The sequence below is a fragment of the Anolis sagrei genome, chromosome 13 (genome assembly GCF_037176765.1).
Source record: "Anolis sagrei isolate rAnoSag1 chromosome 13, rAnoSag1.mat, whole genome shotgun sequence".
In the NCBI taxonomy this organism is placed as follows: domain Eukaryota; kingdom Metazoa; phylum Chordata; class Lepidosauria; order Squamata; family Dactyloidae; genus Anolis; species Anolis sagrei.
In genome coordinates this window covers 3,577,827-3,602,572 of record NC_090033.1, presented here as the reverse complement: position 1 = coordinate 3,602,572, position 24,746 = coordinate 3,577,827, and the positions used below count along the sequence as shown (strand labels likewise).

Sequence of the window (24,746 nt, the reverse complement as noted above, 5' to 3'; positions counted from 1 at the left end):
AGATGACGGACCTGGGCCACACTTGGCACACAGACCCAACATGGTGGACATTGGGGGTGATTGCCCTTGGCATATGGGAGATGTAGTTCACCCTTATCCAGAGAGTGCTCAACCCAGGCGATGATGGATCTGGACCAAACTTGGCCCACACACCCAACATGACCAGCTGTGCATACTGCCAGGATTTGAGGGTGAATGCCCTGGGAATCTGGGAGTTGTGGTTCACCTTGTATCCAGAGAGCGCTCAACCCAGACGATGATGGATCTGGACCAAACTTGGCCCTCACACCCAACATGACCAGCTGTGCATACTGCCAGGATTTGAGGGTGATTGCCCTGGGAATCTGGGAGTTGTAGTTCACCCTTATCCAGAGAGTGCTCAACCCAGGCGATGATGGATCTGGACCAAACTTGGCACACACACCCAACATGACCAGCTGTGCATACTGCCAGGATTTGAGGGTGATTGCCCTGGGAATCTGGGAGTTATAGTTCACCTTGTATCCAGAGAGTGCTCAACCTAGGCGATGATGGATCTGGACCAAACTTGGCACACACACCCAACATGACCAGCTGTGCATACACTTAGGATTGGAGGGTGATTGCCCTGGGAATCTGGGAGTTGTAGTTAACCCTTATCCAGAGAGTACTGAACCCAGCCGACGATGGATCTGGACCAAACTTGGCACACAGATCAAACATGGCCAGTTGTGCATACATGCGGGGTTTAGGGTTGATTGTCCTTGGCATGTTGGAGTTGTAGTTCACCCTTATCCAGAAAGCAGTCCCTCCAAGGATCTTGAAGGTTGTAGTGAGCACCACATCCTAGGGTTCCTTTCTCTCTCCATTGGTGTGGAATTTGCATGACCCTGACCACTGCCTCTCCCTTACCTCTTTCCTGTGCTAGAGGGGCTTGGGGAGAATTCATGATTTATAGGAACTTGAGTGGTGATAGCATGATCGTCAGCATAGATGAGCATGATCGTCAGCATAGATGAAGCTCTCTCCATTGGTGTGGAATTTGCATGGCTCGCCGACGATGGACCTGGACCAAACTTGGCACACAGATCCATTATGGCCAACTGTGCATACAGGCGGGGTTTGGGAGTGATTGGCCATGGCATATGGGAGTTGTAGTTCATGTGTGTCCAGAACTACAACTGACACATCTGGACCCCATTCGGCACACAGACCCAAGGTGGCAAACTGTGCATACAGGTGAGGTTTGGGAGTGATTGGCCTTGGCATATGGGAGTTGTAGTTCACGTGTATCCGGAACTACAACTGACACATCTGGACCACACTTGGCACACAGATCTAACATGGCCAACTGTGCATACAGGTGGGGTTTGGGAGTGACTGGTCTTGGCATATGGGAGTTGTAGTTCACATGTATCCGGAACTACAACTGACACATCTGGACCAAACTTGGTACACAGACCCAAGGTGGCAAACTGTGCATACAGGCGGGGTTTGGGAGTGATTGGCCTTGGCATATGGGAGTTGTAGTTCACGTGTATCCAGAACTACAACTGACACATCTGGACCACACTTGGCATACAGATCCAACATGGCCAACTGTGCATACAGGCGGGGTTTGGGAGTGATTGGCCTCGGCATATGGGAGTTGTAGTTCACATGTATCCGGAACTACAACTGACACATCTGGACCACACTTGACACACGGACCCAAGGTGGCCAACTGTGCATACAGGCGGGGTTTGGGAGTGATTGGCCTTGGCATATGGGAGTTGTAGTTCACGTGTATCCAGAACTACAACTGACACATCTGGACCACACTTGGCACACAGACCCAAGGTGGCAAACTGTATATAGTGGCAGGGTTTGGGGAGGATTGACCCGAGATTTTTTGGGAGTTGTAGTTCACCCAGATCCTTAGGGAGCATTCATAAAAAGCAAAGTAGAAAGAGAGTAACGTATGACCACACAACACCCCAAAATAAACAAGGCCTTCTTCAAGTAACCCGAAGCGAGTACCAAATCAAAACGGGACGCACGAGTTCTGTACACACATTGTTGGAGGAGCGGAGAACCGCCTGCGCCACACCCCTCGCTCCCCTCGGTTCCCTAACACTATAATTCGTAATATTATTATTCAGTCTGTGCAGAGCTCGGCGAGAACGAGAGTCTTTTGCAGTGTCGGAAGCAGCAAAACCCTGAAATGCAAAATCCTTGTAACAAAACACAAAACAAAACGGAGAGCGGAAACTGTACCGCGCAGGGCGTACCGTCCAAATAGAAGTAAACACGGAGTTCGGTTCATCGATGTCTTTGGTATTGTTTCGAAAGTCGTTCTTTAGCGATGCATAGACACACCCCGAAAGAGGAACGGTTTTACATGTTCCGGCGAGGGACAAGGAAAAGGGAGATGATTAGTTTCCGTCCGGGCATGGAATGGCAACCAGAGTCCTCGACTCTCTCGGACGATCTCCCAAATTGCGAAAGAAAGACCGTCAAAGTCCCCTCCCAAACCGTACGTCGCTTCCAAATTGCTTCCGAGGAATCTTTGGGTTGGTTTCCCCCTGCCCTGCTCGTCCCGGCCATCTCCCTTTCGCACGGACTCTTTCCGTTCCTCGGAGTCCGTGTAGGCCTCGGCTCCGGGAGTCCGAACAACGAAGCGGGAGAGGGCAGTTAAGATGGCGGCTTGGCGGCGTCGTTGAGACCGGCGAGCAAAGGGTTTCCGTTTTCCTGCTTTGGCGAGACGCGGCTGGTGGGGAGGAGAGTGCTGTGGTAGGGGGAGGAGGGCACGCTTCCCGTGGAGGACGGGCGCAGCTCGGCGGCAGGAGGCAAGTCGCGGTCGGTGGGTCGCAAACCCGGAGGCTGCAGCGGGAAAGCCATGGGGAAGCTGGCCATGTACAACACGCGGCCGACCCTCTTGGCTACCTGTGGGTGAGAACAAAAACAGACATGATGTGAGTGAGCACACAAACAGTGGAAGCAGTCAAACTCTGGTACTAATCTATTGGTGCAATGGGTTAAACTCTTGTGCCGGCAGGACTGAAGACGACAGATCAGAGGTTCGAATTCGGGGAGAGTGTGGATGAGCTCCCTGTGTCAGCTCCAGCTCCCCATGCGGGAACATGAAAGAAATCTCCCAAAACGATGGTAAAACATCAAAACATCCTGGCAACGTCCTTTCAGACGGCCAAAGCTCTCACCCCAGAAGTGACTTGCAGTTTCTCAAGTCGCTCAGTGGTTTGAATCCGGGGAGAGCGGGTAAGCTCCTCTGTCAGCTCCAGCTCTCCGTGTAAGAGGACATAAAAGAAGCCTCCCAAAATGAAGGTAAAACATCTGGGCAATGTCCCCTATGCAATGTCCTTGCAGACGGTCAATTTTCTCACACCAGAAGTGACTTGTAGTTTCTCAAGTCGCTCAGTGGTTTGAATCCGGGGAGAGCGGGTAAGCTCCTCTGTCAGCTCCAGCTCTCCGTGTAAGAGGACATGAAAGAAGCCTCCCAAAATGAAGGTAAAACATCCAGGCAATGTCCCCTATGCAACGTCCTTGCAGACAGCCAATTCTCTCACACCAGAAGTGACTTGCAGTTTCTCAAGTCGCTCAGTGGTCTGAATCTGGGGAGAGCGGGTAAGCTCCTCTGTCAGCTCCAGCTCTCCATGTAAGAGGACATGAAAGAAGCCTCCCAAAACGAAGGTAAAACATCAAAACATGTTGACCAGGGACTACCTGAACAGAGATCACTATGACCAGGGACCACTTTGTCCAGGGACCATGTTAACCAGGGACTACTTGACCAGGGATCACTTTGACCAGTGACCTCTTTGTCCAGGGACTACCTGAGCAGGGATCACTTTGTCCAGGGACTACTTTGACTAGAGACCATGTTGACCAGCAACTACTTGACCAAAGAACCACTTTGACCAGGGACCATATTGACCAGGGACTACTTGACCAGGGACCATGTTGACCAGGGACCACTTTGTCCAGGGACTACTTGAGCAGGGACTACTTTGACCAGGGACCATGTTGACCAGCGACTACTTGACCAAGGGACCACTTTGACCAGGGACCATGTTGACCAGGGACTACTTGACTAGCCACCATGTTGACCAGGGACCACTTTGACCAGGGACCACTTTGACCAGGGACTGCTTCACCAGGGACCACTTTGACCAGGGACCATGTTGACCAGGGACCACTTTGTCCAGGGGCCATGTTGACGAGGGACTACTTGACCAAGGACCACTTTGACCAGGGACCCCCTAAACCGGCCTAAAAATGCATGTCTCTTGGACCTTAGTTTAGGTCTCGTGGGCCACTTGTGGGCTTTGGTCCACCGGTTGGGATCTACAGGAACTACTTCCCCAAAGCCAAGGAGTTAACTATGACCAAAAGCAGAGCAGAAGGTGAAGAGATAGCAGGACTTCTAGTACAGCCTAACTGGAATGCCACCAAATACCTTCAGAAGGAGGACAGGTTTGGTCCTCAAGCCCCAGACTGCAATGGATAGACTGCCGTTCTCCCTTTCTTCTGGACTTAGGGGTTCGGACCATTCATCCACTCCTTTTCTTCCAAAAACCTTGACTCGAGTACAATCCCAAAGCAAATCCTCTCATTTGGAGACGGACAATGATGGAATAAACACCCTTTGCTGACTTAGCCCCTGTCTCCCCTCCGACCCCCCCCCCCCCCCCCCTTGACCCACCAGCCATATACATTCGTTATATTATGTTAAAACAATACGGGCGACTTTATGACTTTCCCTGCAGCCCTTACTGTTTACGAGGGGCCTAATAAAAAGGTTCTCTGGGCAATTGTTCCCCGTGGATCAATTCCGCAGGAAATAAAACTGATTCACGGAAGGAGAAAGCAGGGGAGGCGGGAATCCAGGACCGTTCATGTTCATTGGAAGAGGGTGGCCCCCCTTTTTGTGTTTTGCGCACTGGGAGGGGAAAGCGAAAACGCGAAAACGAAAACCCCCCACGTTTTGCTACCCGAATAATGCACTGGTTGTTTTGGGTTCAGTGGCAGCCCCTGTTTTTATTGCCGCCCTAACAGAAACCAGCTGCGGAGGTGCAAAGGAGCAAGACGGAAGGTGATTAATAGGAGCTCCACATCTCTGGCGTCCCTGGCGAGCGGATGGGGAGAGGGCAGGGGGACTTCCATTCGCGCAAACTCTTTTGGGAGTACAAGGGAAACTTTATAGCCATGTTTCTCAACCTTCCTAATGCCACGACCCCTTAATCCAGTTCCTCATGTTGTGGTGACTCCCAACCATAACATTATTTTCATTGCTACTTCATTGCTACTCAAAGGCACGAGCCTCCCTCCAGCCTCGCCTGCTCTCCCTCACCCACACATCTGTAACATGCTGCCCTGCGCTGAGCACACCTGTTCTCCCCTCCCCACTTATGTCCAAATGTGAACACTGGTGGAGTTTGGTGAAAATAGACCTTGACAGGGACTCGCTGGCATGGGCCTTACTCCAGCCTCGCCTGCTCTCCCTCGCTCGCACATGCACACAATGCTGCCTTGCGCTGATCACGCCTGCTCTCCCCTCCCTGCTTCTGCCCAAATGTGAACACTGGCGGAGTTTGGTGAAAATAGACCTTGACAGGGACTCGCTGGCATGGGCCTTTCTCCAGCCTCGCCTGCTCTCCCTCGCTCGCACATGCACACAACGCTGCCTTGCGCTGATCACGCCTGCTCTCCCCTCCTTGCTTCTGCCCAAATGTGAACACTGGTGGAGTTTGGTGAAAATAGACCTTGACAGAGACTCGCTGGCACGGGCCTTTCTCCAGCCTCGCCTGCTCTCCCTCGCTCGCACATGCACACAATGCTGTCATGCGCTGATCACGCCTGCTCTCCCCTCCCTGCTTCTGCCCAAATGTGAACACTGGTGGAGTTTGGTGAAAATAGACCTTGACAGAGACTCGCTGGCACGGGCCTTTCTCCAGCCTCGCCTGCTCTCCCTCGCTCGCACATGCACACAATGCTGTCATGCGCTGATCACGCCTGCTCTCCCCTCCCTGCTTCTGCCCAAATGTGAACACTGGTGGAGTTTGGTGAAAATAGACCTTGACAGAGACTCGCTGGCACGGGCCTTTCTCCAGCCTCGCCTGCTCTCCCTCGCTCGCACATGCACACAATGCTGCCTTGCGCTGATCACGCCTGCTCTCCCCTCCCTGCTTCTGCCCAAATGTGAACACTGGTGGAGTTTGGTGAAAATAGACCTTGACAGGGACTCGCTGGCACGGGCCTTTCTCCAGCCTCGCCTGCTCTCCCTCGCTCGCTCGCACATGCACACAATGTTGCCTTGCGCTGATCACGCCTGCTCTCCCCTCCCTGCTTCTGCCCAAATGTGAACACTGGTGGAGTTTGGTGAAAATAGACCTTGACAGAGACTCGCTGGCACGGGCCTTTCTCCAGCCTCGCCTGATCTCCCTCGCTCGCACATGCACACAATGCTGTCATGCGCTGATCACGCCTGCTCTCCCCTCCCTGCTTCTGCCCAAATGTGAACACTGGTGGAGTTTGGTGAAAATAGACCTTGACAGAGACTCGCTGGCACGGGCCTTTCTCCAGCCTCGCCTGCTCTCCCTCGCTCGCACATGCACACAATGCTGCCTTGCGCTGATCACGCCTGCTCTCCCCTCCCTGCTTCTGCCCAAATGTGAACACTGGTGGAGTTTGGTGAAAATAGACCTTGACAGGGACTCGCTGGCACGGGCCTTTCTCCAGCCTCGCCTGCTCTCCCTCGCTCGCTCGCACATGCACACAATGTTGCCTTGCGCTGATCACGCCTGCTCTCCCCTCCCTGCTTCTGCCCAAATGTGAACACTGGTGGAGTTTGGTGAAAATAGACCTTGACAGAGACTCGCTGGCACGGGCCTTTCTCCAGCCTCGCCTGCTCTCCCTCGCTCGCACATGCACACAATGCTGTCATGCGCTGATCACGCCTGCTCTCCCCTCCCTGCTTCTGCCCAAATGTGAACACTGGTGGAGTTTGGTGAAAATAGACCTTGACAGAGACTCGCTGGCACGGGCCTTTCTCCAGCCTCGCCTGCTCTCCCTCGCTCGCACATGCACACAATGCTGCCTTGCGCTGATCACGCCTGCTCTCCCCTCCCTGCTTCTGCCCAAATGTGAACACTGGTGGAGTTTGGTGAAAATAGACCTTGACAGAGACTCGCTGGCACGGGCCTTTCTCCAGCCTCGCCTGCTCTCCCTCGCTCGCACATGCACACAATGCTGCCTTGCGCTGATCACGCCTGCTCTCCCCTCCCTGCTTCTGCCCAAATGTGAACACTGGTGGAGTTTGGTGAAAATAGACCTTGACAGGGACTCGCTGGCACGGGCCTTTCTCCAGCCTCGCCTGCTCTCCCTCGCTCGCTCGCACATGCACACAATGTTGCCTTGCGCTGATCACGCCTGCTCTCCCCTCCCTGCTTCTGCCCAAATGTGAACACTGGTGGAGTTTGGTGAAAATAGACCTTGACAGAGACTCGCTGGCACGGGCCTTTCTCCAGCCTCGCCTGATCTCCCTCGCTCGCACATGCACACAACGCTGCCTTGCGCTGATCACGCCTGCTCTCCCCTCCCTGCTTCTGCCCAAATGTGAACACTGGTGGAGTTTGGTGAAAATAGACCTTGACAGGGACTCGCTGGCATGGGCCTTTCTCCAGCCTCGCCTGCTCTCCCTCGCTCGCACATGCACACAACGCTGCCTTGCGCTGATCACGCCTGCTCTCCCCTCCTTGCTTCTGCCCAAATGTGAACACTGGTGGAGTTTGGTGAAAATAGACCTTGACAGAGACTCGCTGGCACGGGCCTTTCTCCAGCCTCGCCTGCTCTCCCTCGCTCGCACATGCACACAATGCTGTCATGCGCTGATCACGCCTGCTCTCCCCTCCCTGCTTCTGCCCAAATGTGAACACTGGTGGAGTTTGGTGAAAATAGACCTTGACAGAGACTCGCTGGCACGGGCCTTTCTCCAGCCTCGCCTGCTCTCCCTCGCTCGCACATGCACACAATGCTGCCTTGCGCTGATCACGCCTGCTCTCCCCTCCCTGCTTCTGCCCAAATGTGAACACTGGTGGAGTTTGGTGAAAATAGACCTTGACAGGGACTCGCTGGCACGGGCCTTTCTCCAGCCTCGCCTGCTCTCCCTCGCTCGCACATGCACACAACGCTGCCTTGCGCTGATCACGCCTGCTCTCCCCTCCCTGCTTCTGCCCAAATGTGAACACTGGTGGAGTTTGGTGAAAATAGACCTTGACAGGGACTCGCTGGCACGGGCCTTTCTCCAGCCTCGCCTGCTCTCCCTCGCTTGCACATGCACACAATGCTGCCTTACGCTGATCACGCCTGCTCTCCCCTCCCTGCTTCTGCCCAAATGTGAACACTGGTGGAGTTTGGTGAAAATAGACCTTGACAGAGATTCGCTGGCATGGGCCTTTCTCCAGCCTTGCCTGCTCTCCCTCGCTCGCACATGTACACAACGCTGCCTTGCGCTGATCACGCCGGCTCTCCCCTCCCTGCTTATGTCCAAATGTGAACACTGGTGGAGTTTGGAGAAAATAAACTTTGACATTTGGAAGTTGTAGCACTATGCTGCCATGTGCCAAGCATGCCTGCTCTCCCCTCCTTGCTTATGTCCAAACGTGAACACTGGTGGAGTTTGGTGAAAATAGGTCTTGACATTTGGAAATAGGTCTTGACATTTGACATTTGACACTATGCTGCCATGTGCCAAGCACGCCTGCTCTCCCCTCCCTGTTTATGCCCAAATGTGAACACTGGTGGAGTTTGAGGAAAAGTAGACCTTGACATTTGGGAGTTATAGTTGCTGGGATTTATAGTTCACCTACCTGCGATCGTATCTTCAACGCTGGCCCCAGTTTCAGTCCCATGTTGTTCAGTAAGTGCTCTTCGGTCAAAAGAGGCAAGGTTTCACCATCGATGGCCTGCTCCCGGAAGACCTGTTGATGGGGAAAGAGAAGGGAGGCCATTATCAAATGGCTCAAGCTGGTTCAGAAAGGAAGACTATCCAACACTACAGCCTATTGAGCTTCAGTGTGGACTTAACATAAAAGCACAAGGGATCCTTAAGGTGCCCTGGAGCAGTGTCAACCTCTGTAGCCTTCAGAGAACCGTGGGTTGGGTTGGAACATATTTCTGAAAGCAGCCATGTCTTAATGAGTCTTCACTGAAATAGAGCAGTGGTTCCCTGCCTTTTTTTTGACCAGGGACCTCTTTGACCAAGAACCTCTTTGACCAGGGACTACTTTGACCATGGACCACGTTGACCAGGGACCTCTTTGATTAGGGACCTCTTTGACCAGGGACCTCTTTGACCTGGGACCTCTTTGACCAAGGACCTCTTAGACCAAGGACCTCTTTGACCAGGACCACTTTGACCAGGACTACTTTGACCAAGGACCTCTTTGACCAAGAATCTATTTGACCAGGGACCACTTTGACTAGGGACCACCTTGACCAAGGACCACTTGACCAGAGATGTCTTTGACCAGGGACCACTTTGACCAGAGACCACTTTGACCAAGGACCTCTTTGACCAGGGACCTCTAAGACCAGAGACCACATTGACCAAAGACCTCTTTGACCAGGGACCACTTTGACCAGGGACCTCTAAGACCAGAGACCACATTGACCAAAGACCTCTTTGACCAGGGACCACTTTGACCAGGGACCACTTTGACTAAGGACCTCTTTGACCAGGGACCTCTAAGACCAGAGACCACATTGACCAAAGACCTCTTTGACCAGGGATCACTTTGACCAGGGACCACTTTGACCAAGGACCTCTTTGACCAGGGACCACTTTGACCAGGGACCACTTTGACCAAGGACCTCTTTGACCAGGGACCACTTTGACCAAGGACCTCTTTGACCAGGGACCTCTTTGACCAAGAATCTATTTGACCAGGACCACTTTGACCAGGGACCTCTTTGACCAGAGACCATATTGACTAGGGACTTCTGATCAGGGACCTCTTTGATCAGGGATCACTTTGACCAAGGACCACTTTGATCAGGGACCACCTTGACCAAGGACCACTTGACCAGAGATATCTTTGACCAGGAACCTCTTTAACCAGGGACCTATTTGACCAGGACCACTTTGACCAAAGACCACTTTGACCAAGAACCTCTTCGACCAAACACCACTTTGACCAGGGACCACTTTGACCAGAGACTTCTTTGATCAAGCACCACTTTGACCAGGGATCACTTTAACTAGGGATCACTTTGACCAGAGACCTCTTTGACCAGGACCACTTTGACCAGAGACTACTTTGACAAGAGACCACTTGACCAGGGATCACTTGGACCAGGGGCCACTTTGACCAACGACCACTTTGACCAAGGACCTCTTTGACCAGGGACCTCTAAGACCAGAGACCACATTGACCAAAGACCTCTTTGACCAGGGACCACTTTGACCAGGGACCTCTAAGACCAGAGACCACATTGACCAAAGACCTCTTTGACCAGGGACCACTTTGACCAGGGACCACTTTGACTAAGGACCTCTTTGACCAGGGACCTCTAAGACCAGAGACCACATTGACCAAAGACCTCTTTGACCAGGGATCACTTTGACCAGGGACCACTTTGACCAAGGACCTCTTTGACCAGGGACCACTTTGACCAGGGACCACTTTGACCAAGGACCTCTTTGACCAGGGACCACTTTGACCAAGGACCTCTTTGACCAGGGACCTCTTTGACCAAGAATCTATTTGACCAGGACCACTTTGACCAGGGACCTCTTTGACCAGAGACCATATTGACTAGGGACTTCTGATCAGGGACCTCTTTGATCAGGGATCACTTTGACCAAGGACCACTTTGATCAGGGACCACCTTGACCAAGGACCACTTGACCAGAGATATCTTTGACCAGGAACCTCTTTAACCAGGGACCTATTTGACCAGGACCACTTTGACCAAAGACCACTTTGACCAAGAACCTCTTCGACCAAACACCACTTTGACCAGGGACCACTTTGACCAGAGACTTCTTTGATCAAGCACCACTTTGACCAGGGATCACTTTAACTAGGGATCACTTTGACCAGAGACCTCTTTGACCAGGACCACTTTGACCAGAGACTACTTTGACAAGAGACCACTTGACCAGGGATCACTTGGACCAGGGGCCACTTTGACCAACGACCACTTTGACCAGGGACCACTTTGACCAGGGATCACTTTGGTCCATGGGTGCTCTTTCTCTGAAATAGAGAATGAGCACCCAAGGGCGATGGTTCTATCTGGGGCCTCTCCTTGCTGTGCTTGCTTTCTCCTTGCAAGGAGGGGAACGTACACAAACGGGATCGGTGCCGAGAGCTGCATTCAGCCATTTAGTTCCGCTCAGTAAATGACTGAATGCAGACAGAGCAGCTGTGCAAAGTATTTCCTCCGAAAGGAGGGCACGCTCACTAGTGGCGTTCTCCTCGCAGCATGTGTTCCCTTTGTGCTGTGACCCAGCAGACCTCAACTGACGGGATTGCTTTCCTCCCTCGCCGAGCTGGAAGCGTCCCTCTGCTCCTGCCCTCCTCAAAAGCCAAACAGCCAAGCTGTGTGTGGGATGCAAAGAGACGCAGATGGAGGCTCCCTGGGGCTCTCCACGGCTTCCAACGCCGGGCTTGTGCTGCCCAGCGCAGGTCAGCGCCATGCCAGACCTCCCTGGCTGCAGCGGCTGCGGTTTCCGGAGGAGAGGAAGCAGGCCGGCGGCTTCCCGGTGCCTCCCCAGGCGGCCTGACTTCCTTGCGGAGTCAAAGAACCGGTTCAACGCCAAGCTTGATGTGGACAAAAGCAACAGCAAAAGAGCTGCCTCCGCTTTTAACTCCCTCCGTGCCAACTTCATACATGTTTTCTCTTAGTCGGCCAGCTCTGGAAGTGTTGACATGCCCTTGTTTACGAAGGGTGCGGTGGCAGTGTCCCTTCGGCACCTTCTGGATGCCGCAACACCATGTTATCACCCTGTGGGAGGCTTTTCTTTCATGTCCCCAAAATGGGAAGCTGGAGCTGACAGATGGGAGCTCGCCCCACTCCCCGATTCAAACTGCTGACCTTTCAATCAACACAAGGGATTAACCCAGTGGTACTCAACCTTCTAAATGCCGCGACCCCATGTTACCACCCTGTGGGAGGATTTTCTTTCATGTCCCCAAAATGGGGAGCTGGAGCTGACAGATGGGAGCTCGCCCCACTCCCCGATTCGAACTGCTGACCTTTCGATCAGCACAAGGGATTAACCCAGTGGTACTCAACCTTCTAAACGCCGCGACCCCATGTTACCATCCTGTGGGAGGCTTTTCTCTCATGTCCCCAGAATGGGAAGCTGGAGCTGACAGACAGGAGCTCACCCCACTCGCCGATTCAAACCGCCAACCTTTCGATCAGCAGTCCTGCCAGCACAAGGGTTTAACGCAGTGGTTCTCAACTTTCTTAATGCCATGACCCCTTAATACAGTTCCTCACGTGGTGGTGACCCCCAACCATAACATTTTTTTTTCATTGCTACTACATAACTGTAATTTTGCTACTGTTCTGAATCATAATGTAAATGGGTTGCTTTATGTCTTTCGGGCCATGTTCCAGAAGCATTCCTCATTTCCAACAGACCTCACAAGCTCCGAGGATGTCTGCCATAGATGTAGGCGAAACGTCAGGAGAGAATGCTTCTCGAACATGGCCAGACAATGGAGCCCCCGATGGCGCAGTCGAAATGTCAGGAGAGAATGCTTCTCGCACATGGCCAGACAATTGAGCCCCTGATGGGTTAAACCCTAGTGCGGGCAGGACTGAAGACCCAACAGGTTGGAGGTTCGAATCCGGGGAGAGCGCGGATGAGCTCCCTCTGTCAGCTCCAGCTCCCCATGCGGGGACATGAGAGAAACCTCCCACAAGGATGGGAAAAGATCAAAACATCCGGGCATCCTTGGGCAACGTCCTTGCAGACGGCCAATTCTCTCACACCAGAAGTGACTTGCAGTTATGACCAAAAAAAAAAAAATGGCCAGACAGCCTGGAAAACTCACAGCAACCCAGTTCTTGTCGTTACTCGTTATGGATATTCCCGTTGAGGATTTCCCAGCCCTGTTCCACCCACTTCAATGCAGACGAAAAGTTCTACGAGTTCTTGATTTCTTTTCCCCCTCTTGCAACAGCGTCTTTGTGGGTGGCAAAGAGAAAAAACCCATTTGGAAGTGGACTCCTTGGGGATGTATGTACCTGAGTGTATTCCGCGCAGCCGGACAATCCGCCGACAAAGCTGCAGACGTCCTCCACCGTCCACTTGCTGACATCCTCCAGCGCGGGGCTCTCTTCGCCATCCAAAAAGAGACCTCCCATCGTACCTAGGAGACGGATAGAGAGGAAGAAAAGGATTTTGAGGGTTGGAGAAGAGCGGGGCATCAATCAGAGGTAGACTCCGGACCCAGGGCTGCATCTCAGCCTTTTCCTCCAGCCACGCATCCATCTTTAATGAAGCGCCAATTAAAACGGCAGCCAGGGTCAATCCGCTAGCCCTGACCTCCTGCCGGGTCTTTCGCCGGGGAAAGGGAGCAAGGAAGTGGGAGACCTGGGGAGTCTGGCATAATGGGATGTGGCGGCAAAAAAAGCCAATGGGATTTTGGCCTCAGGCATCAATAGGAGCCTAGTGTCTAGATCTAAGGAAGCAATGCTCCCCATGCTCTATTCTGCTTTGGTTAGACCACATCTGGAATATTGTGTCCAATTCTGGGCACCACAATTCTGAGAGAGCTCTCTGTGTGAGAGAAGCCTCAGTGGGAGAAAGGCCTCAGAGTGTGAGGTAGGCCTCGTTATGAGAAGGCCTCGTGTGTGAAGCTCCTTAAGAAAAAGTCTCTTAAGGAAGAGGTAACATTGGTCTGTGTGCTTCGGGGCACCTCAGTCTGAGAGAACTCTCTGTGTGAGAGAAGCCTCAGTGGGAGAAAGGCCTCAGAGTGTGAGGTAGGCCTCGTTATGAGAAGGCCTCGTGTGTGAAGCTCCTTAAGAAAAGGTCTCTTAAGGAAGAGGTAACATTGGTCTGTGTGCTTCGGGGCACCTCAGTCTGAGAGAACTCTCTGTGTGAGAGAAGCCTCAGTGGGAGAAAGGCCTCAGAGTGTGAGGTAGGTCTCGTTATGAGAAGGCCTCGTGTGTGAAGCTCCTTAAGAAAAAGTCTCTTAAGGAAGAGGTAACATTGGTCTGTGTGCTTCGGGGCACCTCAGTCTGAGAGAACTCTCTGTGTGAGAGAAGCCTCAGTGGGAGAAAGGCCTCAGAGTGTGAGGTAGGCCTCGTTATGAGAAGGCCTCGTGTGTGAAGCTCCTTAAGAAAAAGTCTCTTAAGGAAGAGGTAACATTGGTCTGTGTGCTTCGGGGCACCTCAGTCTGAGAGAACTCTCTGTGTGAGAGAAGCCTCAGTGGGAGAAAGGCCTCAGAGTGTTTTTATCACTTTGGGCTACTGTTGCTGCGTCACGCTGCTGCTGCTAAGTTACTCTCCTGTGCATTTATGAAGAGGGTCTTTTGTTAATAATCCCACTCACCCAACAGTGAGTTAGCTCAATGAGAAGCATGTGAGTATCTTCGTTGGTGAAATACGGACTCCTGTCAAGCTCCAAAGGCTCGCATATGCCTGTACCCAACTTCCAGTCAAGTGATGATAGAAGCCTGATCCAAGATTCTTTGGGTTTTTCCTCTCTTTCAACCAGACCAGACATAGTTTATGCCAAACGCCAGGGAGCGGCTTTTCTTCCTCCCTCCTTCCATAGAAGAAGAACAACAATGGTGACTTGGTAAATAGAAGAAGTGGAATCGAACTCAATTATTCCAGGCACAGCCGAGGAGGCTCCAGCAAGACGCCTCCATCTGCAGCCGGAGCAAGCGTCTCCTCCTCCTCCGTCTCCTTGGAGGAGATCTGGCAGCCACAGCCAACTGATTTCAAATTATGCACTTCCTCCTTCCGGAGGGAGGCCAAGGAGAGCAGCTCGGCAGAACGGCTGTCGGAACGGAGCCTCCTCCTCCTCCTCCTCCCTCCTCCGCTTGGCTGGCGGCCTTGAGCATCGGCTGCTTGGCTCTGCTTCAGCGTCAACACTCCCAGTATCACCGAGCCAGGTCTCGGCTTCACATCCAACTACTTCACGGGACTAGAGACACGTCAGCCGAGAGGCATTGGCTGTATCGCAGCCTGCCTTCCCTAACTGTACAAAAACAGAGACACTAGAGAGCCCTGCTAGTGAATTGCAAAGACGAGTAACAGAACATGGGTCCAATTACACACTGAATTAGAACCACCCAGTTCTAACACATAGGTCAACAACAAGCTAGACTATTAATAGTCGGGAGCTCCCTCCAACCAAGCTAGCTTTAGGCATAAAACATATACAGACAGACACAGAGGCAATTTAACATTCCAGCTTCATGAGGGTATGCTCGATTCTGGCCACAGGGGGAGATGCCGCTTTCACTGGGTCCTTTGATGGAGTACTTCCTCATTCTTCTGCACGCTGCTGGAAGGTTTTATGGCATCATAAATTAGTTAAATTAGCCTCCCCCGTAAAGCGGTACCTAAATTTCCTACTTGACAGATGCATCTGTCTTTTGGGCTCCATAGGTTGACAGCAAGCTAGACTAATAATGGTCGGGAACTCACTCTGACCTGGGCTGGCTTTGATCTCATGACCTCTTGGTCAGTAGTCATTTAATGCAGCTGGCTACTAACTAGCTGCACCACAGAAATGCTAGCCACCTTTGTTGCCCAGGTCAGCTGCTGCTAGAGAGGGTGTCTGACAGATGCAACTGTCTTTTGGGCTGCATAGGTCAACAGCAAGCTAGACTATTCATGGTTGGGAGCTCACTCTGACCCGGGCTGGCTTTGATCTCATGACCTCTCGGTCGGTAGTTATTTAATGCAGCTGGCTACTAACTAACTGCACCACAACCCGGTCCAAGTGTCAGACGCCTGCTAGAGAGGGCGTCTGACAGATGCAACTGTCTTTCAGGCTGCATAGGTCAACAGCAAGCTAGACTATTCATGGTTGGGAGCTCACTCCGACCCAGGCTGGCTTTGATCTTATGACCTCTCGGTCGGTAGTCATTTAATGCAGCTGGCTACTAACTAGCTGCGCCACAGCCCGGTCCAAGTGTTTTGGATTTCAACTCCCAGAAATGCTAGCCAGCTTTGTTGCCCAGGTCAGCTGCTGCTAGAGAGGGTGTCTAACAGATGCAATTGTCTTTTGGGCTGCATAGGTTGACAGCAAGCTAGATTATTAATGGTTGGGAGCTCACTCCGACCCGGGCTGACTTCATTTAATGCAGCTGGCTACTAACTAGCTGCGCCACAGCCCGGTCCAAGTGTCAGACACCTGCTAGAGAGGGCGTCTGACAGATGCAACTGTCTTTCGGGCTGCATAAGTCAAAAACAAGCTAGACTATTAATGGTCAGGAGCTCACTCCGACCCGAACTCATGACCTCTCGGTCAGTAGTGATTTCAATGCAACTGGCTACTAACTAGCTGCGCCACAGCCCGGTCCAAGCATCAGACGCCTGCTAGAGAGGGCGTCTGACAGATGCAACTGTCTTTCAGGCTGCATAGGTCAACAACAAGCTAGACTATTAATGGTCAGGAGCTCACTCCGACCCGAACTCATGACCTCTCGGTCAGTAGTGATTTTAATACAACTGGCTACTAACTAGCTGCGCCACAGCCCCGGTCCATGGCTATAGGGCAGTGGGTCTTAACCTTCCTAACGCCACAATCCCTTAATACAATTCCTCATGTTGTGGTGACCCCCAAACCATAAAATTATTTCCATTGCTACTTCATAACTGTATTTTTGCTACTGTTATGCATCGTAATGTAAATATTTGGTATACAGATTGTATTTTTTTATTTTTACTTCTCTTTCTCCCTGGGATTTGTCCCCTGCAATGAGTTAGTACTGCCAGGACTGAAGACCAACAGGTCGGAGGTTCGAATCTGGGGAGAGCACAGTTGAGCTCCCTCTGTCAGCTCCAGCTCCCCATGTGGGAACATGGGGAAAGGGTTGTTCGACCTTCAAAGGGGCTGCGACCCAGAGGTTGAGAACCATTTCAAGTACGTTCTTCAGTTCAGTTCTAAATTACAAGGGTTGAATGAAAAGTAATGCCTCCACTTTCGTAACTTCTCAACAGATGGCAGTACTAGGATGCGGCAGGTACTGGCTTGTTCAGTAGACTCTCCTCTCCAGTTCCATTTTGGCGAGAAGCCTTAGCATTGAATGGTTGTGTTGTTAAAGTGAAAAGTAATGCCTCCACCTTCGTAATTCCTCAACAGATGGCAGTACTAGGATGCGGCAGGTACTGGCTTGTTCAGTAGACTCTCCTCTACAGTTCCATTTTGCCAAGAAGTCTTAGCGTTGAACGGTTGTGTTGTTAAAGTGAAAAGTAATGCCTCCACCTTCGTAACTCCTCAACAGATGGCAGTACTGGTATGCAGCAGGTACTGGCTTGTTCAGTCGACTCTCCTCTACAGTTCCATTTTGGCGAGAAGCCTTAGCGTTGAACGGTTGTGTTGTTAAAGTGTGAAGTATGGAACTCTGAACAGACGGTCGGTCAATGCCTCCTGATTTTCTGGCCAGGTAAAGTCTGTCGACATTACTACATGGGTGTATGGGTATATTATTATTATTATTATTATTATTATTATTATTATTATTTGAAACACAACGAGATGAGTCGGTCAATGCGACTTAAGCAACGTGCTGTCATTGAATTCTTGACAGCAGAAGGTGTCGCCTCAACATCTTTAAACTTAGTCGCTCGACGACGCACAGTACTCACATCAACACAATCACCATAAACAGCTTGCATTCTCTGATGAATCTCCTTTGGAGTGACACCTTCTGCGGTCAAGAATTCAATGACGGCTCATTGCTTAAGTCGCATTGACCGACCGTCTGCACAGTGTTCCATACTTCGCACTTTAACAACACAGCCATTGAATGCTAAGGCTTTCCATCAAAATGGAACTGTAGAGGAGAGTCTACTGAACAAGCCAGTACCTGCTGCATACTAGTACTGCCAACTTTTGACGAGTTACGAAGGTGGGGGCATTAGTTTTTCTGCTAAGACTTCCTGCCAAAATGGAACTGTAGAGGAGAGTCTACTGAACAAGCCAGTACCTGCCGCATACCAGTACTGCCATCTGTTGAGGAGTTACGAAGGCGGAGGCATTACTTTTTCTGCTAAGACTTCCTGCCAAAATGGAACTGTAGAGGAGAGTCTACTGAACAAGCCAGTACCTGCCGCATACTAGTACTGCCATCTGTTGAGGAGTTACGAAGGCGGAGGCATTACTTTTTCTGCTAAGACTTCCTGCCAAAATGGAACTGTAGAGGAGAGTCTACTGAACAAGCCAGTACCTGCCGCATACTAGTACTGCCATCTGTTGAGGAGTTACGAAGGTGGGGGCATTACTTTTTCTGCTAAGACTTCCTGCCAAAATGGAACTGTAGAGGAGAGTCTACTGAACAAGCCAGTACCTGCCGCATACTAGTACTGCCATCTGTTGAGGAGTTACGAAGGTGGGGGCATTACTTTTTCTGCTAAGACTTCCTGCCAAAATGGAACTGTAGAGGAGAGTCTACTGAACAAGCCAGTACCTGCCGCATACTAGTACTGCCATCTGTTGAGGAGTTACGAAGGCGGAGGCATTACTTTTTCTGCTGAGGCTTCCTGCCAAAATGGAACTGGAGAGGAGAGTCTACTGAACAAGCCAGTACCTGCCGCATACTAGTACTGCCATCTGTTGAGGAGTTACGAAGGTGGGGGCATTACTTTTTCTGCTGAGGCTTCCTGCCAAAATGGAACTGTAGAGGAGAGTCTACTGAACAAGCCAGTACCTGCCGCATACCAGTACTGCCGTCTGTTGAGGAGTTACGAAGGTGGGGGCATTACTTTTTCTGCTGAGGCTTCCTGCCAAAATGGAACTGTAGAGGAGAGTCTACTGAACAAGCCAGTACATGCTGCTGTTGAGGAGTTATGAAGGCGGAGGCATTACTTTTTCTGCTAAGACTTCCTGCCAAAATGGAACAGTAGAGGAGAGTCTACTGAACAAGCCAGTACCTGCTGCATACCAGTACTGTTAGCTACAAAGGTGGAGGCATTACTTTTCATTCAACCCTTTTAGAAGAACTTCACGGTGCTGGGAAAGAACCTTCACAGTGCCCGAGACTCTGCGTTGGAGAGGAAAACAGTAGGACCTGGGATAAAGAAGGTCCTGGTTTCCAATGCAAAGTCAGCCATGAGAGGCTGGTGACGGTGCACGACCACCATAGGACAGCAAAGGATCTCCGTTCTCTCCTGCTCGTTTACCACAAAAGAGAGAAATTTGAGGGGAGGAGGGGAGAGAAAAAATAAATCAGACACCTCTGAGTCGGGAGGGAATGCGAGAACCCACAAGTATTTTCCACACACAGTCGCAGGCGCTGCCAAAATATTTATCACAGGAAAGTTCAGCCTCCCTTCCTCTCTCCGTCAGCAGGAAACACGCACATACATCACACAGTGTGCCTGGTGTCCTAAAAATTTCTGGGCTGATGGATGGCTGGGAATGGGGTGGGGACTGAAGCACTTTATTGGCAGCTTCTGGAGGGAGGGAGAAAGAGCAATGTTGCGTTTTTTCCAAAGTCAACAAACCCGGCTGAAATTCCTTGTGGAGCAACAGGAATTGCATAGAGAGCCCACATCAGCCTGGCTTGAGTCAACTAACACACAACTCTTTTAGAAAAGGAAGTTGGGTAAAAGGTCTTGAAGCTAACTAGCTGATTAAATCTCATCTCCTAAGGAAGGTAAAGGGTAAAATATAAAAAAAAATCCATGCAGCTACTTTTTGCCCAAGAAAGAGGCAAAATGCATCCTCAGTGAAAGGAAAGAAAAGTTGGGTAAAAGGTCTTGAAGCTAATTAAATCTCATCTCCTAAGGAAAGTAAAGGGTAAAATATAAAAAAAATCCATGCAGCTACTTTTTGCCCAAGAAAGAGGCAAAATGCATCCTCAGTGAAAGGAAGAAAAAGCAGAAGAGACAATGGAGGGTGGCCACATGGCCAATCCAGGGCAATGAAAATACTTCTAAAAAGGAAGTTCGATCACAGAGATTCCATTGCTACATCTTCAAAAGTGGAGTAGATAGTGGCTAGCAGGAGGAGGAAAGACAAAATCCTTTTGGGAAAGGAATCCTTCAGCCAAATCCTATCTCTATCTACTCATTGAGATACGGAAGCTTGATGACTTGTGCATTCCAAGGATGAAGCCCAACACATTCAACCATCCTGTTGTTGTGTGCCTTCAACTTGTTTCTGAGTTGTATCGTGGTTTTTCTGAGGCTGAGAGAGCATGACTTGCCTCATTCTCCTCCTTCGCATCAGCGTCGCTCTCCGAGTCTGTCATCTCTTTGTCGTTGCCGTCGGGCGGGCAGTTTTCACACAGCTCTTTGGATTCGCCCTGTCCCAGAGCCTTGGACTGGTGGTGCGTGGACTTCCGTCTCCCTTGCTCCTTCGGTGGTGGGCGCACTGGGCATCCCGTGGTGGTTGAGCTTCAAGAAGTTAATTCTGAAATTCCGGAATTCTACCACTATCTTGGGCAGTGTTTTTTCCCTCCAAGTTTTCCCGAATCTTGTTTTTATTTATTTATTTCGTATCAAAAGCATTGCATAAATTAGTATAAAAACTGATAAAAATAAAAGTGGCTAAATATATTTTTGACCAAAAACGGGCAGCATCAACGGCATTGTCTGTAGCCTCCAACAATTCTTCCTCTGTACATGAGGCAGGGCATAGTGGACAAGCATGCAGATGTGGAGTTGTCTGTTCTGCTCCACAGTCACACAAGGTGTGTGATTCGTTTAGGTCGTGCCATTTTGCCAGGTTGTCTTTTGATCTGCCCACTCCACTTCTGAGTCTGTTCAGAAGTTCTCCATTCTTGGTTTGTCCCTGGAGGAAGACCCTCCCTCGTGGAGGGCCATCCAGTTGGGATTTCCTGGTTTGCTGCCCAGAGGGATACCCTTGCTGTTGCTGGGGGGACGCCAGGAGGAATGGTCATTCTCACAAAGCTTTTCCTTGATTTGCGTCTACTGGGAGGAGGCTGGTAGCCATGTAGTGGGGGGCTTTCACAGGGTTCAACCTTATTTCTCTCACATTTAGCAGCAACTTCCCGTCACACATTGGGTGGGGGGCAATGCCAACTAGCTTTTGGTTTTATCAACAGATATAGGTTTAAGACATCCTGTGATTATTCTGCATGTTTCGTCCAAGAAGAGTAGTCGTTCTCATAAAGCTTTTCCTTGATTTGTGTCTACTGGGAGGGGGCTGGTAGCCATGTAGTGGGGGGCTTTCACAGGGTTCAACCTTATTTCTCTCACATTTACCGTAGCAGCAACTTCCCATCGCTAATTGGGAGGGGGGGGGGGGCAATGCCAGCTAGCTTTTGGTTTTATCAACAGGTATAGGTTTAAGACATCCTGTGGTTATTCTGCATGTTTCGTACAAGAAGAGTGGTAATTCTCATAAAGCTTTTCCTTGATTCGCGTCTACTGGGAGGAGGCTGGTAGCCATGTAGTGGGGGGCTTTCACAGGGTTCGTTATTTCTCTCACATTTAGCAACAACTTCCCATTGCACATTTGGGGGGGGGGGAGCAATGCCAGATTATTTGTAGAGTTTATCAGCATGTGTAGGTTTAAGACATCCTGTGATTATTCTGCATGTTTTGTTCAATGAGTTTCTCAACAGGTGTAGGTTTCAAACATCCTGTGATTATTCTGCATCTTTCGTTCAATGAGTTTTTCAATAGGTGTAGGTTTAAAACATCCTGTGATTATTCTGCATGTTTTGTTCAATGAGTTTTTCAATAGGTGTAGGTTTCAAACATCCTGTGATTATTCTGTATGTTTCATTCAATGAGAATTTATCAACAGGTGTAGGTTTCAAACATCCTGTGATTATTCTGCATGTTTCATTCTATGAGTTTCTCAACAGGTGTAGGTTTCAAACATCCTGTGATTATTCTGCATGTTTCATTCAATGAGTTTCTCAACAAGTGTAGGTTTAAGACATCCTGTGATTATTCTGCATGTTTCGTTCAATGAGTTTATCAGCATGTGTAGGTTTAGGACATCCTGTGATTATTCTGTATGTTTCATTCAATGAGTTTCTCAACAGGTGTAGGTTTCAAACATCCTGTGATTATTCTGCATGTTTCGTCAATGAGAATTTATCAACAGGTGTAGGTTTAAGACATCCTGTGATTATTCTGCATGTTTCGTTCAATGTTCACCTGCTTCGTGTGGGCAGAATTATGCCAAACAGGGCAGGCACACTCGGCAGTTGAGTAAGACAAGGCTAGGGCTGATGTTCTTATGTTGATAATTATGGTGTCTCATCTACGAGGACCACAAATGTCCAGATACCTATTCGGTTAAAATTACGATTTTCTGCAGCTTGGTGAAAACAAACCCAGAGGCCTGTCGGATGTATCTGGCTAAAAGGAGGCGGTTGCAGTTCCTCAGTAGAGCAGAAGCTCAACTATTTCCCAGTCCAAACCCAGCTTCTTCCCTCGTCTCCAAACATCTTGGGTCAGGAGGCCGCGGCAAGCCAAAGAGAGCAGCCGGCTCTTCCATCTGGTCTTTGCCCCTGACCCAAGCAGAGGGGAGCAAATCCATCTTGTTATTCTTCCTCTCTCTGCTCTCTCTCCTCTCTCCATCCCGCAGAGAGCGAAGGGTCACGGAGTGGCCCTGGGAGGCTGGCGTTAATTGCTCTCCAGACTGCAGATCGATCGGAAGATTTTAGCCTCTCGCAGGTCCATCCTTCACCTTTTTGTTCCAGAAGGACGGGGGCTGCGGGGAGGGGAGCGCTGCTGCGGCCAAAACCCCGGACGAGATGAGGTCATTTGGCAACGGCCAGGTTTTCATAAGGCGGCTCGGGGAATCGACCCGGCAATGTCGATAATTTTCTGTCACTGGGGATGGAAAATGGTTCTCCTTCTCCTCCTCCTCCAAAGTGCCGGCGGAGCCAGCCTTCTCCTCCTTTCTTCCCTGGAACATGGCCAAGCCCTATGTCTTTGCAGACATCACATCTTCCCTCCTTCGAGTCTTTTCTAATATGGCTCTTGACAGGCAGCCACTATTTTCTTGCAAGTCTTGGGCAGGATATGGGATCCGGCATCCTACAAAAATCTAATAGCTAGTTCTAAAGTGTCGGCAGAACCAGTCTTCTTCTCCTTTCTTCCCTTGAACATGGCCAAACTCTAAATCTTTGCAGACATCACATCTTCCCTCCTTCGAGTCTTTTCTAATATGGTTCTCGATGGGCAGCCACTATTTTCTTGCAAGTCTTGGGCAGGATATGGGATCTGGCATCCTACAAAAATCTAATAGCTAGTTCTAAAGTGCCGGCAGAGCCAGTCTTCTCCTCCTTTCTTCCCTGGAACATGGCCAAGCCCTATGTCTTTGCAGACATCACATCTTCCCTCCTTTGAGTCTTTTCTAATATGGCTCTCGATGGGCAGCCACTATCTTCTTGCAATTCTTGGGCAGGATATGGGATCCGGCATCCCACAAAAATCTAATAGCTAGTTCTAATGTGTTTAGAAGGGAACGATTGTTCAGATACGGCAGCCATTCACTGCTTTTGTAAATAACCATATCTGATAACCTGAGATCACAAATCTATAGACACGGAGAACCTTGAGAACTCTAGCTGGAAGTCAGCTGTGACCAGCAGTAATGGAGGGTGATAGGGAGAAACGTGCCAAGAGGAAGGCACATCAAGCCAACCCTGACCAGAACCACCTTTCACCCGGAGTTCCAAACCCTTGGAGATATTACAAATTTCCCCCTTCGAGTCTTTTCTTATAAGGTTCTCGATGAGCAGCCACTATTTTCTTTTGAATCTTGGGCAGCATATGGGATACGGCATCCCACAAAAATCTAATAGCTAGTTCTAAAGTCTTTAGAAGCAAACGATTGTTCAGATATGGCAGCCACTCACTGTTTTTGTGAATAATCATATCTGATAACCTGAGATCACAAATCTATAGACACGGAGAACCTTGAGAACTCTAGCTGGAAGTCAGCTGTGACCAGCAGTAATGGAGGGCGATAGGGAGAAACGTGCCAAGAGGAAGGCACGTCAAGCCAACCCTGACCAGGACCACCTTTCACCTGGAGTTCCAAACCCTTGGAGATATTACAACTTTCCTCCTTCGAGTCTTTTCTAATATTGCTCTCGATGAGAAGCCACTACTTTCTTGCAAGTCTTGGGCAGGAAATGGGATCCGGCATCCTACAAAAATCTAACAGCTAGTTCTAATGCATTTAGAAGGGAACGATTGTTCAGATATGGCAGCCTATTCACTGCTTTTGTAAATAACCATATCTGATAACCTGAGATCACAAATCTATAGACACTGAGAACCTGTGAAATTGTATTTTATGGTCTTGGTACCAACTGTAATGTGCCCCAAGTCGCTTGCGGGCTGGGAGGGACGGTATATAAATATAATAAACAATAAATAAATAAATAATAACTTTGAGAACGCTACAATGTCAATATAGCAAAAAATAATAAATAAATAATAACCTTGAGAACTCGAGCTGGAGGTCAGCTGTGACCAGCAGTGCTGTGGAATTTAAAGAGGCACGAATAGAGGGCAAAAGGGAGAAACATGCCAAGAAAAAGGTGTGTCAAGCCAACCCCGACCAGGATCGC

General features: G+C 50.2%; 1 protein-coding gene across 10 annotated transcripts in view; it reads right to left on the bottom strand.

The window, feature by feature from the left end:
• Nucleotides 1–2,121: 2,121 nt before the first annotated feature.
• Nucleotides 2,122–24,746, bottom strand: part of SAMD11 (sterile alpha motif domain containing 11) — a 231,996-nt gene continuing 209,371 nt past the window's right edge. For all 10 annotated transcript variants that reach the window (XM_060758988.2, XM_060758987.2, XM_060758989.2 and 7 more), the window contains 3 exons: nt 13,243–13,367; nt 8,847–8,957; nt 2,122–2,904 (listed from right to left, as the gene is read on the bottom strand). In XM_060758988.2, the coding sequence (XP_060614971.2) occupies nt 2,653–2,904; nt 8,847–8,957; nt 13,243–13,367 (488 nt within the window). In that variant the 3' untranslated portion in view covers nt 2,122–2,652. The remainder of the gene's footprint in view (nt 2,905–8,846; nt 8,958–13,242; nt 13,368–24,746) is intronic.